Raw genomic sequence first — 15,816 nt, 5'->3', positions numbered from 1 at the left:
TGTTATATAAATAGCATTTTTTCTAATTTTTCATGTTTAAAATTTTAAAAATTACTAAAATAAAATTTTTTAAAGGTTATATAGAGCAAAAAATCACTGGAGCTAAGAAGTTAGTTTATTACTGAGCTTGGACAAGCCACTTCTCTTTAAGTCTCAATTACTACTCCGTAATAATATGAATGCTTTGACACTACTTAGTGCTTTATCAGGCTTGTGAGAAAGGAATTTTGCCAACTGTGAACTGTTATTAAAAGATTCACCAACTCCTGACTCTAGAGTAGTGGGGTACCAAGGGATAGATTTTATGAGTCTTGTTTGTTATTTCTAGGAACTGAGGATTAGTTAAGGGTATTGATGAGAACCACACCCATGCCAATCTACTCTGCCTCTAAAAAGGCTTAAAAAAAATCCTGGTTGCTAATACCCAATGGTCTTATAATAGGTTCATCCATTCACTTGCTAATTCTGTTTTATAGAGTCATTCCATGAGAAAGGTGGATGTTTCCAATACAAATCTATCCCTATTATGGGAACAACTCATAGCTGGACACATGTCCCTGGCAGTTCACTTTGCTTTTCTAGATTTCAGTTTCCTCATCTGAAAAATAGGGATTAACAATGACTTTTTTTAATCTACTGATTATAGCATCCTAAACCTAGAAGACCTCAGAGGTCATCTAGTCTAGTTTGGAATGTATATATTTCATTCCTTTACCATTTATTAATTACTCATTATGTATAAAGTCCTTCACTAAAGGCTTCTTGGCACTGCAGTGACCTCAGTTCTCAAAGGCTTTGCCAGCAGGATACAAACCTAGATAGGCTCTACTATGCCTAAAAAGATCTTTGTATGGGCCTAGAGATGTACTCTGTGCCTATTGCCTGGAAACCAGTCTAGCAAAGTGTGGAAAAGCTCATGCCCAGAAGGATAATTACCAGTTGGTGAGGATTTGGGGTAATGGCAACCCATTAAAATGTTCTGAAAAGATAGAGGGGATATGAGGGAATAGCTATATTAATAAAATCATAGAACTTTGAATTGTGGTTGGAAAGAGTCCTGGTGGCAGTAGACCTGGTTTCACATCCTTCCTTTAACATTTATATTAATTGTTAGTCTCTTGTTGCTTTTTGCCCCCCCCCCCCAAGCTGCTCTTTGGGGTAAGAAAAGCTTACCTCAGCCTCAGTTATTTTTACAGGTGAAATGGGGATAATAATATTTCTATCACCTACTGTATGGAACAATTTATGTGGGAAGCAATTGAGAGACCTGAAAGTACCATAGAATATGAGATTTTATAGAAATTCGTGGCAGGCACAGGTCTCCTTTTTCACTTCCCCATTTTTTCCTGGGCAATTTGTCTTCTGACTGTTTCAACCTCCACTGACCTTCTCAAGGCACCATCTTCTATTGCCTTCTGGGCTGAGAACACATGACTTGGAACTCAATCATCTTTAGGTTATTTCATGTATATATGAATTTGCTTTTCCCAGTTAGTCTGAAGGCTTCCAGAGGACAGGGCCATCTTTGCTTCCTCCACAACATAGTCAATTGAGGGTTGAGCACCTTTTTGATTTGAACACCTTCACTGAGTGCGGTAGGCAGAGGATGGTCAGAGTAGTGTCTGTTTCCTGGAAACTAGGGGTAGAAGGTGGGGAGAAGGGGGAATGGGCAGGGCAGGGAGACACCCACCTGTCCAAAGTTCCATGGTATCATATTGATGCATTTATAGGACCCCTGATAGATGATGCCATTCTGATTCAGGACATATTCCCTCCGACAGTCATCTTTTTCCATATAGACCGAATCCGCTGAAGAGGAAAGCAAACAGTAAGGCATGGTCTAAGACTTACATAGTTTAACCCATGATGGCTAGTATCTAAGATGTATCACTGTTGAATCAGAAAAGTGAGCTTGATATTAATAATCACATAGTCTTGGAGTCAGGAGGTTCTGTCTTCTGCTAGGTACTAGCTGTGTGACCCTAGGCAAGTCATTGATCCTCTCAGTACTCCCTGAACCTATAAGGTCTTGGGGGAGTTGAAATTAGGTTTGGTCAAACAAAAAATCCATACAGATGTAACACATGATAGCTGGAGGCACTTTAGAGAGAGGTTGTGTGGTGGTATGGTAAAAAAAATGTTCTGGACCTGAATTCTAATGCTGACTGTCATTTAAAAGCTGTGTTATTCTGAACAATTAAATTAACTACTCTGTGCCTCAGTTTCTTCCTCTGTAAAATAAGAATAACATACTTATTTAATAGGGCTGCTGAGAAGAAAGTATTTCCCTTTCCCTCTGACTCAGAAAGATAGAGTATCCCATGATACTAGAAAAAAGTTCGTCCAAGGAGGAACAAAAATTTAGGTATTCTGGGATCAATTCAACAGATGAGAAGGGATAAAAGATCTGATACTAGCTGTGTGACCCTGGGAAAGTCACCATATTTCTTCAGTTTTCATTTGCAAAATGAAGGAGTTGGAGGACAATCACTAAGGTTTCTTCTTCTTTTAATAATCTGTGATTTCTAAGCTAGAGTAGTATGGTTACAGTCCACTTCCCCAGGCCACAAGCTCTAGTAGATTTTTGGTGGCCCTATGGTTAGAGCTCTGGCCTCAAGTCATACCTGAGTCCAAATCCAGCCTGAAATACTTATTAGCTGTGTGAATTGAGCATTAACCTTTGCCTCAGTTTTCTCAACTTTAAAATGGAAATAATAGCATCTACCTTCCACAGTTGTTGTGAGGCTCAAATAAGATAGTATTTGTAAAGCATTTAACACTGTTCCTGGGTCATATAAAAACTACTTATTGTTGTTACTATATTTATTATTATTACTCACTACAGCATCCTCCTAACATTTCTAAGACCTCTGCCATCATCATAAGCACTATATTTAAGATCAACTGTGGGACTTGGGGGCACACAGCAAAGGAAGAATGGAAGTGTACAGCAAAAGAGTGCTATTTTTAGCTTTTGAATCAAGGTTTTAGGATTTCACTTTTTACTCCTCACATACCCCTATTGAGAAGAGTAGAACCCTGGCTTAGGAGTCAGCATATATGAGTCTCAGTTCTGAAACTCATTGAGTGACCTTTTCCCTTCTCTGGGCTTCAATTTACCAATCTATAAAATGTTAATAATAACCCTTATCTCTTGAAGCTTTGTAGACAGGACCCACGAGAAATTAGATGAGAAAGTGCTTTTGGACAAATAAAGCACCAAATTCTCAGAAGGCATCTATTATTAGTAATATCTGACCATGGAACCTGTCAACAGATCTTAAGCCAGCCTCTTCCCAACCCTCCCCCAAACCTGAGGCACAGAGAGAGAGAGAGATGCCTTTGCCTGAGCTTGGTCCCAACATGGACCAAGTCCCATCTTGGATTTAGTTTCAAGAGATCTGGGTTTGAATTCTAGATCTATAACTTAATATTTGTATGAACAAATGAGTCTTAGTTCCTTCATCTATAAAATGGGGATAAGAATAAAACATGTATTACCTAACTCATCAAATTATTGTGAGCGAAGTGCTTTGTGATTCTGAGAGCATTACAGAAATGTGAGTAGTTATCTTTCTCCTACTATTATTATTGTCATTCTTACCTTGGCACCATGGATTGAAGAGGAGTACAAAACTGGTGATGGATGAAGTTTTATTATGGGATCCTGTGAAAGTCTCCATTGAGAGTTTGTAGAAGCCAACAGGAGCAGAGGCTGGGGGAGAGATGGTCAGGCTCAGCTTGTTGTCTTCTTGACCAACCACAGAAGCTGTCCAGGTCCCCTCTTGAAGAGAGTCAGTGAGGGCAAATTTGGCCTTGGTTCCCTCAGCTTCATTTGGATGGGGTCCTGCAAAGCAAAACGCCTCTGGTGAGTTATTACTCCTTGACTGTGCTTACTCTTCCATCTTGCCCAGATTCTCTGAGTTAAGGGGATACCACCTTGGTTGTTCTGCTCCAGGTGTGTGTGGGGGAACAAGGATACCTGTGGCCTGATACAATTTCCAGAGTAGAATGATAGAACAAGTCTTGTATGAACTAAAGAATAAAGAATAGAATAAAGAAAGCAGAACCAAGAAAATAATATACTCAATGACCCTGCTAATATGAAGGAAAGAAACACTAGACATCAGAATTCAGATCTCTAGACATCAGAATTCAGATCAAAATGAATGGTCATAATTTCAGAAGCCTGAGGGTGAAACCTACTTCTCTCCTTTCAACAGAGAGGTAGAGGGCTATGGATACAGAATACTACACACAGTGTCAGACATGGCAGCTGGTCCATTTGTTTTACTTAGTTGCTTCTCTTGGTTATAAGGGAGAATTCCATTGGGAAGTGAATTAATGGACTCCCATTTAAGATATTTATGTACTCCTTCTCAGAGGAGTCCTCCTCCCATACATGTACTCTAGTAAAGACCTAAAAAGAGCTCTAGGTTGATCTGATCATGATCAGATCTAATACTAAGCGCTATAAGGGTTATGTAGAATTTGAGGGTTCTTATCAATCCTTTCAGTAAAAAAAATAATCTCAAGCAAAAATGGTTACAAAGGTTTTTATAAAGCAATTTATCAAAAAATTAAAAAATTAATAACAAAGTTTTTGAGGGCTCAAGAGTTCTCTGTTGGTGTCTCTGAGCTGATTTTATAGAACTCCTGCCTCAAAAGTCATTCCTTCTGAGGACGCAGATCCTATATTAATCAAAAGAGAGAAAGTGTGATGAAATGGTTACTCTGTCCTGCCTCTGGCACAAATTAGCTGTGTGATCTTGGATAAGTCCCCCTCAGTGTTCCAAAAAATTCTTCAAGACAAACTTATAAAACTTTTTTAAGTTTATAGGTTAAACTAGACAAATGGTGAATCTGTTTTAAGAGGAGAAAATGTAAATATCAGAAAATCCTGCCCCCCCACTGATGAAATTACAGACCCAGACTCAGACAACTTTCCCTTCAAAAATGATTTCTTTCATAGGGCTCAATGAGGAAATATAGAGATAGATGTATATAGATATAGACTGTTGTTTTTGTCTTTGTTGAAGCATTTGAGTCATGTCTGACTCTTCATGACCCCATTTGGGGTTTTCCTGGCAAAGATACTAGAGTAGTTTACCATTTCCTTCTTCAGCTCATTTTGCAGATGAGGAACTAAGATAAACAAAATTAAGTGACTTGCCTGACGTCACAAAGCTAGTAAGAGTCTAAAGAGTAAGGGTTTGAAGTCATGAAGATAAATCTTCCTGAATCCAGGTCAGGCATTCTTTCTACTGTGCTACTTTTACTGCCTATAGATATAGACTTGACATAGATATAAACAGATATTTATTAGATTATAGATATACATGGTTATAAATATATAGATTAGATATAGACACATATAGATAGTGTTAAAGAAATATCAGATGTTATTATTACTCCTGGTTGTTCCATGTTCAAGACATTCCATCTCTTGGCTCTTGGCATTCTTCTGGCTGACTGGTCTGTCCCTCCTACACTCTGAATACTGACCTCCCTGACTTCCTTTAAGTTCTAACTAAAATCCCAGCTTCAACAAGGAGCCTTCCTCAACCTCCCCCAATGCCAGTGCCTTCACTTTGTTAATGATTTCCTATTTATCTTGCCTGTAGCTAGATTTATGTGTATTGGTTAACGTGTTGTTTCCCTCATTAAACTGTAAGCTCCTTAAGGGTAGGGACTTTGTTTCCATTACCACATAGAAAGTGCTTAATAAATCTTGATTAATTATTTGATTATTACCTACCTCACTGGCTTCTTGTGAGGAAATCTTTTTTCTTTTGGCAAATTTTAAAGTAGCACTTTTTAAAATTGTGGTCCAAGGAGATCTGGAAATCTATGAGACCCTTTCAGGGCGTCTGTGAGATCAAAACTATTTTCATTATAAACTAAGATATTTTAAATTTCTAATGTGGTATATATCAACAGCAATAGCCACAGAAACAAAAATTCTTTAGAGATCCCTCAATTGTTTTTAATGTATAATAATAGTAATAATAATAGCATGGCTAATATTTTTAGAGTGCCTGCTATATGTTCACAGTATAAAGTGTGCTTTCTGGAGTCAGGAAGTCTCATCTTGGTGACTTCAAATCTAGCCTCAGATACTTCTTGCTTTGTGACTATGGTCAAATCACTTAACCCTCTGTCCCAGAGTTTCCTCAATTGTAAAATGATCTAGAGAAGGAAATGGCAAAACCACTCCAGTACTTTGCCAAGAAAACCCCAAATGGGATCATGAAGAGTTGAATACAACTGTGCTAAGTGCTTTACATTATCTCATTTGATCCTCACAATTTGGGTGGGTGCTATTATGATTCCCATTTTACAGATGAGAAAACTGAGGCAAGCAGAGGGTAAGTAATTTGCCCAGGGTCTGAGGTGGTTGTATTTGAACCCAAGTCTTCTAGGCTTCAGACCCAGTACTCTATCAGCCCTGTGCTAAGTATAAAAGGATCCTCAAACCAAAAAAGTTTGTGAGTCACTGCCCTAAAGCATCATAGAGGGGAGTCGTAATTATGATAACTCTGGTCTGTCTAAACTGAGTGTGGTCTTTATCCCCTTCTTGCCAACCTTTGCTTTGGACAGGTAGTCTCTGGGATCCTTCTTACTTTCCTGTTTCTAGGCTCCAGCTTGTCTTGAATCTTGTAGTCTGTGCACCACCCCCACACATCCTTGCTTTGTTTCTCCCAGGCCTTGCAACTGGCTCCTTTCCAAGCTCCACCACTGGTCATGGCCCTAGCTACATGGGAAAGGGAGAGGCCAAAACCTTCTCCATCCCCACTAGCCCTGAGCAGCGTCACCCAAAGTCAAGCTGAGATTGCCCTCCAGGTGACTCTCATTTTCCCTAATAAATCTGTCCCTTGCCTTCCTATCCATTTTCCAAAGCATTGGTTTGTGCTTTTTCTCTCATGCCCCTTTCCAAATTTTTTTGTCTCCTTTTCCCTTCCCTTCTTTCGTCCCTACTTCCCATCCCCACCCTTATGACTTAAAGTTTGTCTCCTGCCAGGTGGAGGTTTCCTCCCCTCTCCCACTGTTTCCTCCTCCTCTTTCCCCTCAGCCAAATCCAGGAAAGGCCCTAAACACAGTCATTCACTCTTATTCTGCAGATGAATTTAACTTCAACCAATATGAACTGACATTTTCTATGAAGCTTTGGGGTTTTAAATACTTGTCTCACCCACCTTGGAGTGTTTCTGGGAGGATTAAAGGAAATAAGGGATATAAAGTTCTATGTAACCCTTAAAACTTTAGATAAATATCAAATATTATTATTATTATTTTTGTAGTGAATGTGTCAGACAGTGAAAGCTTAAGGTGCTACTCCTTCCACTTGGTAGCAGCATTTAAAAACAGGCTACAAAATCTTCAATTCATAAAAGACAAATCACTGAGCATCAGAGCTGAAAGGGACCTTAGAACATAGTAAACATGTTTATCAAAAATATGTATATACAATATTAACCTATTTGCTGTGCTGCTGAGGGGAAGGGATGGGAAGGGAGGGTATAAGGAAATTTTGTAACTTAAAAATATACATATGCTTATAAATGAATGTTAAAAAAATAAAAAAGATGAACTTTTAAAAAAAAGAACATAGGACATAAATCATAAGGTTAGGAAAGAACTTCTGGGATCACATCCAGTGCGGTCTTAAACTTTTTGATCTCAGAATCCCTTTCAGTCCTAAAAACAAATGAGGACCCCGAAAGGGTATGTTTCTTATAGATAGCCAATCCTTAAATTTTCAACCTGATCATTTACCCTTCAGAAATTGAATTATTTTGTTGATTGTCTAGACTTAAGCAAGTATTGATAATGCAGATTAAACTTAAAAGAGAGCCTGATTGTTAAACATTTACCAGCACACTCCAGTATTAATTTATAAACACTACTTTGAGCTGACTAGGAGAGCTGTGGAATACTCAGTGAATGATGTTATTGCCAGACTAGAGTATAAGGTAGAAGAAGACTTGAAAAGTGGGGGTAGGGGGAGTGGTAAGCTCCTAGGTTAAAATAGATTTTGGATACCAAACAGAGAATTTTACAATTGATCATGGAGTTGATCCTGGAGTCACAGGTGGTTACTGACTGGGGGTTGACATGGTCAGATCAGGAATATCACTTAGGCAGCTGGATGGAGTAAACTGAGTGTATGGTGGTGGTGGTGCTGATGAGAGACTGAAGAGAGGAGGTTGGAAGACATCTAGGGAGGATGATGGTACCCTTCCCAGTAATAAGGGAATTTGGGAGGATGGAGAGTTTAGGGGAAAAATGTAATGAGTTCAGGTTTGGACATGCTGTGTTTGGGATGTTTAACAGATATCCAGTTGGGAATATCTGAAAGGCTGTTAGAGATAAGAGGTTGGGTTGGAGATCAAGCAGAGAGACATAAATAGATCTGAAAATAATTAACATAGGGACAAAATTGAATCTATGGGAACCGAGGAGTGAAATAGAAGAGAGGGAGAAGAGAAGAGGGCCCAAGACAGAGTCAGAGTTCAATGGACACTGGAGAACTATGTACCCAGTTCCAGGAAGGACATAGGGAACTGATAAAAGATTTCCTCTTTGAGAAGTTTTTGATCTGAGGCAAGTTGCCTTCAGGAGGATGCCCACATGCAACTGATTGATTGTACCAGAAGTACATTCCTGCTAGAGTAGGTACCTATTGATTGGGGAACAATCAAATTGTTGCATATGAATGAAATGGAACATTTCTTCAAAGAAAAAATGATGAATATGAGGACAGAGAAACATGGGGAAACTGGACAATATATAATCCTGCCCTGGGCGGAGAGCAGAGTATGTCCGTAGAGTTTGGGATCCCTTGGTGGATGATTCATTTTCATCCCACCCCCATGCCTCTACAATCAGCTTTTTTGAAAAGGGAGGAATTCGGAACTGTTTCTCCTTAGATTAAAAAAAAAGGGTAAAAAAATGAGTTTTCCTCTATTTTTACTCCAAAGGGTTTCTTACTTCATTTTCCTCAGTCTCAGTTTACTCTTTTTTAAAAATGTGCATTATATATATATATATATATATATATATATATATGTATATATACTTTCAATCTCACAGAGTAGTGAGAAAAGTGATTTTGAAATCTTAATGATTTTTGCATGTGGGATTTTTTGTTAGAGCTAGAAGTGACCCTTTAAGATCATCTAGGGCTAGATCAAGCCTCTTATTCTATAGATTAGGAAACTGAAGGCCATGTCTGACCCAGTGGAATCTCTGCCATTCTGTGGAACATATTTCTCATAAATGGGACTCTGGTCTCTTATATTAGGTCTAAATGGGGTCAGCCCTAGGGAGAATTGTAAAGGGGGAAAGTATGGATTGGTGACTCTCCAAGTGTTCATTTAAAGGCCTCTCTATAAATCTCTTGCCAGCTGCTTCCTTTCAGTCCCCTGGCACCCAGACAAAATCCAGAGAAAGCCTGCATCACTCCTGTGAGTTCATGTTTATTTTTGGTATAGGGCCATCTGGGCAGGGCTAGGGAGAGTGGGCACAGGGTGTCTAATGTGGCAAAGTTCCTTTAAATGAAAAGTGCCCATCATTATAGTTGAGGGAACCTTCCTCAGGAGAGAAAGTTGGGTCTTGGAAGAGTTTAAAATAAACATATACACACACATTCACACACACACATATACATACATACATACAAACATAAATAAATGTTTTACTTCAACCAAGCAAATAAGGCTTATTTATTACAATTGTTGCCTGTTCTCATACCTTATTCATGACTCAGACTTTCCCCATTTCCTTGGGGATTTTGGCAAGGACATTATATTGGTGTCAAAGTATCAGGAGACATACTAGTTGGTGACCTCTGGGAAGTGATAAGAGGGACAGCAGGAAGGCCCACACACCATCTGTGGTAATATACTACTTAAAATGCCACCATAATGGGGATATCATGGCAAAGGAAAGAGAGTTCTATGCAAAGTGATGGTGATTTGAGGTTCCAGGCCCAGCTTTATCAAAACATTTTTTTTTTACTGATTATCTTGAGTTTTTATATTGTCTTTATTTCTAAGTTTAACTCTCTGCCCTTTCCCCTTCCCAGAGGGCCAGTCTGAATTTGACAAAATGAGTTGCTTCACATTCATAATTCTTCATTTCTACAAATCCCACATTTCAACTTTTTTTAGTTTTCTTTTTCAGGTCTCAGATTGGCAGTGCTTTCATCACTAATGTCTATAATTGTCACCAGGCTATATGGTATTCAGGGTCTAAGAAACCCTTAAGAGAGGAAAAAGGGGGGGAATCTACTTTTTTTACCCTCTCTTTAATCTTGGGAGGATCAGTTCTGAATTCTTCCCTTTTCAAAGAGTTGAGTTGAGAGGGGTGAAAGGGGATGAAAATGAACCGCCCACAGAGAGGCCCCAAGCTATGTTGACATACTCTGCTTTCTGTCCCAGGACAGGAGTATAGGTTAATTCTAAAACACCCTCAGTGGAGTGGGTGTAGGCAGGACCAGGGAGGCTTGGCTTCTGTCCTATACCAACAACATCAAGGGTTGGTGGGGAGGAGAGCCCATCCAAGAGTCATGAAGAAACTGTTTGTGCCTGAAACCCAGTTTATTTCTAGTAGACTAAGGAGATCTTGTCACAAACACAGGCTGACTTCACTCCTTCCCATGCCTCGCCCTACCCATCAGTTCCACTGTCTGTCTAACTTGGCTCTATTTGTCAGTGCTTATGTTTCTGTTGTGTGAAATGTTAGAATGTGAAGAGCTGGGGAGGCCCTCAGAGTCTGGCCCTATATTTTATAGAAGAAGGAAGGAAGGCCCATAGAGGAGAAATTACTTGTCCAGGTTAGATAGTGGCAGACTTGAATCTATAGTCCAAACTTCTTGATACCAATGACTCTGCCAACCGCCTTGATCTGAAGGCATGACTTTGGTTCTGGAAAAATCCTCTTTTCTGTTCTTTTTCTTAGTGATAACTAGGTATCACAATGAAGAGAGTGCTAGATTGTTGTAAGAATCAAATGCAAATACTAGGCTTATAAATGCTTATTTCCTTCTCTTCTTCAGACCCTTAGGTTGGCCCAGGTTTGGGAAATAGCAAGGGCCTTCAGGGGATCATGGGCTAAGAACCTCAAATAAATGTTTACTTGAATTTACACAAATCACCCCTTCCCTTTAGAATGACCTAGAAAATTGTTCTATAAGAAACCATGAATGGCTGGACTCTAGAGAAGCATGGAGTGACTTACAGAAACTGATTCTGAGTGAAGGAAACAGAACCAAGAGAACATTGTAAACATTAACAAGAACATTGTGAGTTGATTAACCTTGATGAATACAGCTCCTTTCAGCAGTTCAGACAGGTAGGACAACCCTAGAAGACTGGCTACAGGCAATGCTATCCCCATCCAGAGGAAGAAAAACAAAATAACACCAAAAAAATCCTACAGAATCTGAATGAATATTATATTCACTTTTTTTTTTTTTAGGTTTTTGCAAGGCAGTGGGGTTAAGTGGTTTGCCCAAGGCCACACAGCTAGGTAATTCTTAAGTGTCCGAGTTCGGATTTGAACTCAGGACCTCCTGACTCCAGGGCCAGTGCTCTATTCACTGTGCCACCTAGCTGCCCCTACTATGTTCACTTTAAAAAATTTTCTCTTCTGTATTTCTTTTCTATCTCATTTTCTTTCTTTTCCCTTAATCCTAATTCCTCATTCAAAAAATGACTAATCTGTAAGCATATTAAACACAAATATGTATATACAACATTCACCTAACTGTTCACAGTTGAGGGGAAGGGGGTGGGAAAGGAGGGGGGGAAGGAAATTATGTTACTTAAAAATATGTATATGTATGTAGATGAATGTTGAAAAGCTTTCATATCATGTAATTGGAAAAGTAAAATAAAATATCGATAAAAAAAAAAGAATGGCCTAGAAAGCAGCTTCCTGGGATCTAGTCTGCCCTGCTAAGTCAAAATCCATAGATGTGTGAGGGCATGTAGATATTCCAGAACAGTTCTGTAGCAAGAGAAGAGCAATCAAGAAACCTGTGTTCTAGTCACTATTCAATCACCAGTCCACTATAAGATCTTCCTTCTGATCCTCAGTTTTTCCAAATGCACAATGAATGGATTAATAAGATACTGCCTAAGACTAATTCTAGCCTTAAATCCTATGATATACCTATGTTATCCTGTGATGTATCTCCTATGGCCTCAGTTTCTTTGTCTTTTAGATGAGAATAGAATCTCTGCCCTGACTCCCTCATAAGAGTTTTATGATAACCAAATGGAAAAGTGCTTTTAAAAAAAAGTAAAGTGCTGTGTACAATCAAGTTATTATCTCTTCTCTCTTTCTGTTTCTTAGTTACCATGTCACTAAAACAAGAGGGTTGGGCATCTGTAATATAGGGGATTCTTCCAATTCTAATACTCAATGATCTGAAGTCCTTCCTAACTCTAACACTCCATATTTTGTGTTCTGCAGTACATCCAGCTCAAAAAAACTAGGCAACTAAGGTCCTTTTCAGATCTGGCCTTCTATGTTCTATATTCCAAGGCCATTTGCATCTTCAACAGTCTATGTTTTGTTCTGACATTCTATATTTGGTTTCTCATAGCCTCACCTGAACCTGGACATTCAGAGATATTCAGCCTCTATGGGACTTTGCAAATCCATTCCCAGTATCTGCTCCAGAGAACCAGACTCCCTTTTGTTAACAAGAGGCAATAGTATGCTTATTTGCTTTGTGTGGCCTTAGGACTAGGTAAAGAAATGGTTAAAGGAATAAATCTTGAACCAGAAGTGTCTTTCTGAAAAGTGCAACCAATTCATAACCACTGATAAAGTCTCTTTCTTCTCATATCATAACCTGATTTGGATCAAAGGACATTTGTACCCTTGTTCAGTGGTTGATGGGTAGGTTCACATACATGTACCTTGCCCTTCTTTGTTTATGGGTGGTAGGGTACTAAGAGGTCTTATTGACTCTAGAAGTTTCCCAGAATAATTGGACTCAATCATCAACATGAGGAAAGGGAAAAGAGAGATTTCAAAAGTCAGTTAGGGTGAGAGGGGTTAAAGGGCTTGATTGGAATGAGAACTGAAAGACCAAGCTTATCTGATCAAACCTGGCATTAGTTTTTCTTTCCTTATTAAGTCACTGGGAGTAAGATTCATGGACCTGGCTAAAAGAACATCTACAGAATGCTTATCTCTTCCTGTATTCAAAAGCATTAAATCTAAGCTGCAAGGAACCCCAGAAGGCAGCTAGTCTGACCCTTATCTGAATGAGAATCTCTTCTATAACCATCATAATAAACAAACTGTTATCTAATCTCTGTAGTAAAACCTCAAATGAGAGGAAGTTCATTACCTTCCAGAATAATCCATTATACTTTTTGAAAGTTATAATTATTAGAATATTTTTCATTATATAAACTCTAAATCAGCATCTTTGAAATTTACATTTGTTGCCCCCAGTCCTGTCCTCTTGGATCAAGTATAAAAAGGACTTCAAATATATTAAGATGTGTAAGTCTGTTTTCGAGGTTAGACCTGCTCAATTCCTTAAAAGATTGTATGCCAGTGTCCCATGCATACCCATGTATGATAGCTGACCTTCTCAGGATGTACACTCCACTTTGACAGTATCCTCAAATTGATTGTTTTTTGGAGATATTGGTAGAGGAGATACTTTGGGGTAAGAGCCAAAGAACCAATGATCCTAGAAATATTGATCTTAGGGTAACATGGGTGCTTTGTGAGCTCTCTGGGGTATTTCTGTATGTGTGTGTGGGTAACTGCAATATTTTCATAATGTTCTCATTACTTGTTCCCAACCTTCAAGGAGAAGGGTGATCTGATGTCATAAGACTGCTTCAGGTTTAAATTGTTAGGGTTGGGAGGGAGGAGTCAATTTGGAATTCAAAATGTAATAAAAAAAATTGCTTCAGGCATGGGAGCTAGGAAAAAAGCAAGAGAAGTCAGAAAATTGAGAGGATCAGAAGCTTCTGGACTTTATTTGAGAGTTTGGGTTAATCTATAGGGTGTACAGGTAATATGAACATAGTTCAGCCATTGCTAGGTTGGTTTATTGGGATTTATGGTGAGAGGAAAGCAACCAGCTTAACCATGGAGTTCTTTCCACAGTGTTACAAGCTTTGGGACATACCAGAAAAGAGAGGAGAGACATACCAGCAAAGAAGAGGTTGAGAAGAACCCTGGGATGAAGGAAGGGAAGGAGATGGTGGCTTCAGTGGGAGCTCTAGTCCATACCCTCTGGGCCAAATCACTGGTTGTAAGGGACTTAAAGGAACAAAAGACTGACCTGCATCAATTCTGGTCAGAGTGAGGTAGCATCTCCAGGCCAGCTGGGTTTAGCTGGAGCTGATCCTAGGAGGCCAATGCCTTAAATAGAGTAATGTTTGTTGGATGTTAGATCACTTAGCAGAGTCCTAGGACTTAGGCCTCATTGTTTCCTGTTATATGGGGATATGATAAAAAGCCAGGAGACTTGGGTCACTAACTCACTGTAGGACCTTTGACAACAAGTCTTATCACTTCTCTGCACTACAATTTCCTCATCTGCAAAACATGTGGCCTACTTCCTTTACAGAATTGTTATCAGAACCAGATGAGAGAAAGGACCATATGAAAGCCCTCTGAAAATAACCCATTACTCTTCTGCTCAAAGACCTTCAGTGGCTCTCTCTTGCTTATAAGGTAAAATACAAACTTCTAAGCCTGACACTGCAGACACTACAAAGTCTAACTGAACAACCTTTCCAACCTTATTTCACATTATTTCCCTTCATACACTCTGTATTAGGGGCTTATTCAATGGATCTCCACCCTCTGTCCTCCATTCTTGTCCTGCCTCTCTCTCCTCTGGACTTTTGCATAGGTTGTCCATGTGCCTTATTATGTAGTCCCCTTGACATTTCCACCTAATGTGGAAAATAGCTAATATTCATATAGTACCTTAAAGTCTATAAATCATTGTGTATGTATGTATATATATGTGTGTATATATATATATATATATATATATTTATATATATCATAACATTGCTGTGGGGAGCCAGGAAGAAATAAGTTACTTTCTTCAAACACTTTCTAGCTGTCTTACAGGGCAGGTCATTTAGCCACTTTCAGCCTCAGTTTCCTTATTTGCCAAATGAGAATAATAATATCATTTATCTCATAGATTATTGTAAAGATCAAATGAGATAGGATATATAAAGAACCTTTTAAACCTAAAAGTGTTGGATATTATCTTCTTCTTTTACAATCAAGATCATTGAAATTCATTAGAGTTTAAGTAACTAGCTCAATCACATATTTAGTAAAGGTAGAGGTGGGATTCAAACTGAAATCTTTGTCATTAAAAGTCTGCTGTTCTCTTCACTATGACCCCCTAATTCTATGGCACTCTTCTGATTTCTTTAAATGGAAGTGTTTTCTTCTTTAGATTTTCCCAGGAGGCTTTGCCCAGACCTCTCCTTTGCCCCATCACACTCAACCTTAAGGCTAGGGACCTTATTATTTTCCTGGCATAGGGAACTCCTGCATGAGGCAAGTTCATCCATCACTGCAGGTCAGCACCTTCTCTGAAACATCGTTTAAAGAATTGTCTGGAGCTCTAGAGATTAGGTTGATTTGCCCAAACTCATACAGCTAATAGTATTAGACTTACAATCTTAGGTGTTCTGACTACCTCCCATACTATGTTGCTACTTTATTGGGGACATACCTACTCTCCACTTTTAAATTCTAAAAATTTTGAATATCTTCTAAACATAGGACCCCACACTTAAAAGG

The 15,816-nt window shown here is 38.9% G+C and overlaps 1 protein-coding gene across 1 annotated transcript in view; it reads right to left on the bottom strand.

Moving 5' to 3' along the window:
• Nucleotides 1–15,816, bottom strand: part of TGM2 (transglutaminase 2) — a 58,191-nt gene that overhangs the window by 33,296 nt on the left and 9,079 nt on the right. Inside the window, exons 3-4 of the mRNA XM_074211909.1 lie at nt 3,605–3,847; nt 1,691–1,809 (exon numbers count right to left, since the gene is read on the bottom strand). Of these exons, the coding sequence (XP_074068010.1) occupies nt 1,691–1,809; nt 3,605–3,847 (362 nt within the window). The remainder of the gene's footprint in view (nt 1–1,690; nt 1,810–3,604; nt 3,848–15,816) is intronic.

The sequence above is a fragment of the Macrotis lagotis genome, chromosome 1 (genome assembly GCF_037893015.1).
Source record: "Macrotis lagotis isolate mMagLag1 chromosome 1, bilby.v1.9.chrom.fasta, whole genome shotgun sequence".
Taxonomy (NCBI): Eukaryota; Metazoa; Chordata; class Mammalia; order Peramelemorphia; family Peramelidae; genus Macrotis; species Macrotis lagotis.
This window is presented reverse-complemented; position numbering and strand designations above follow the sequence as displayed.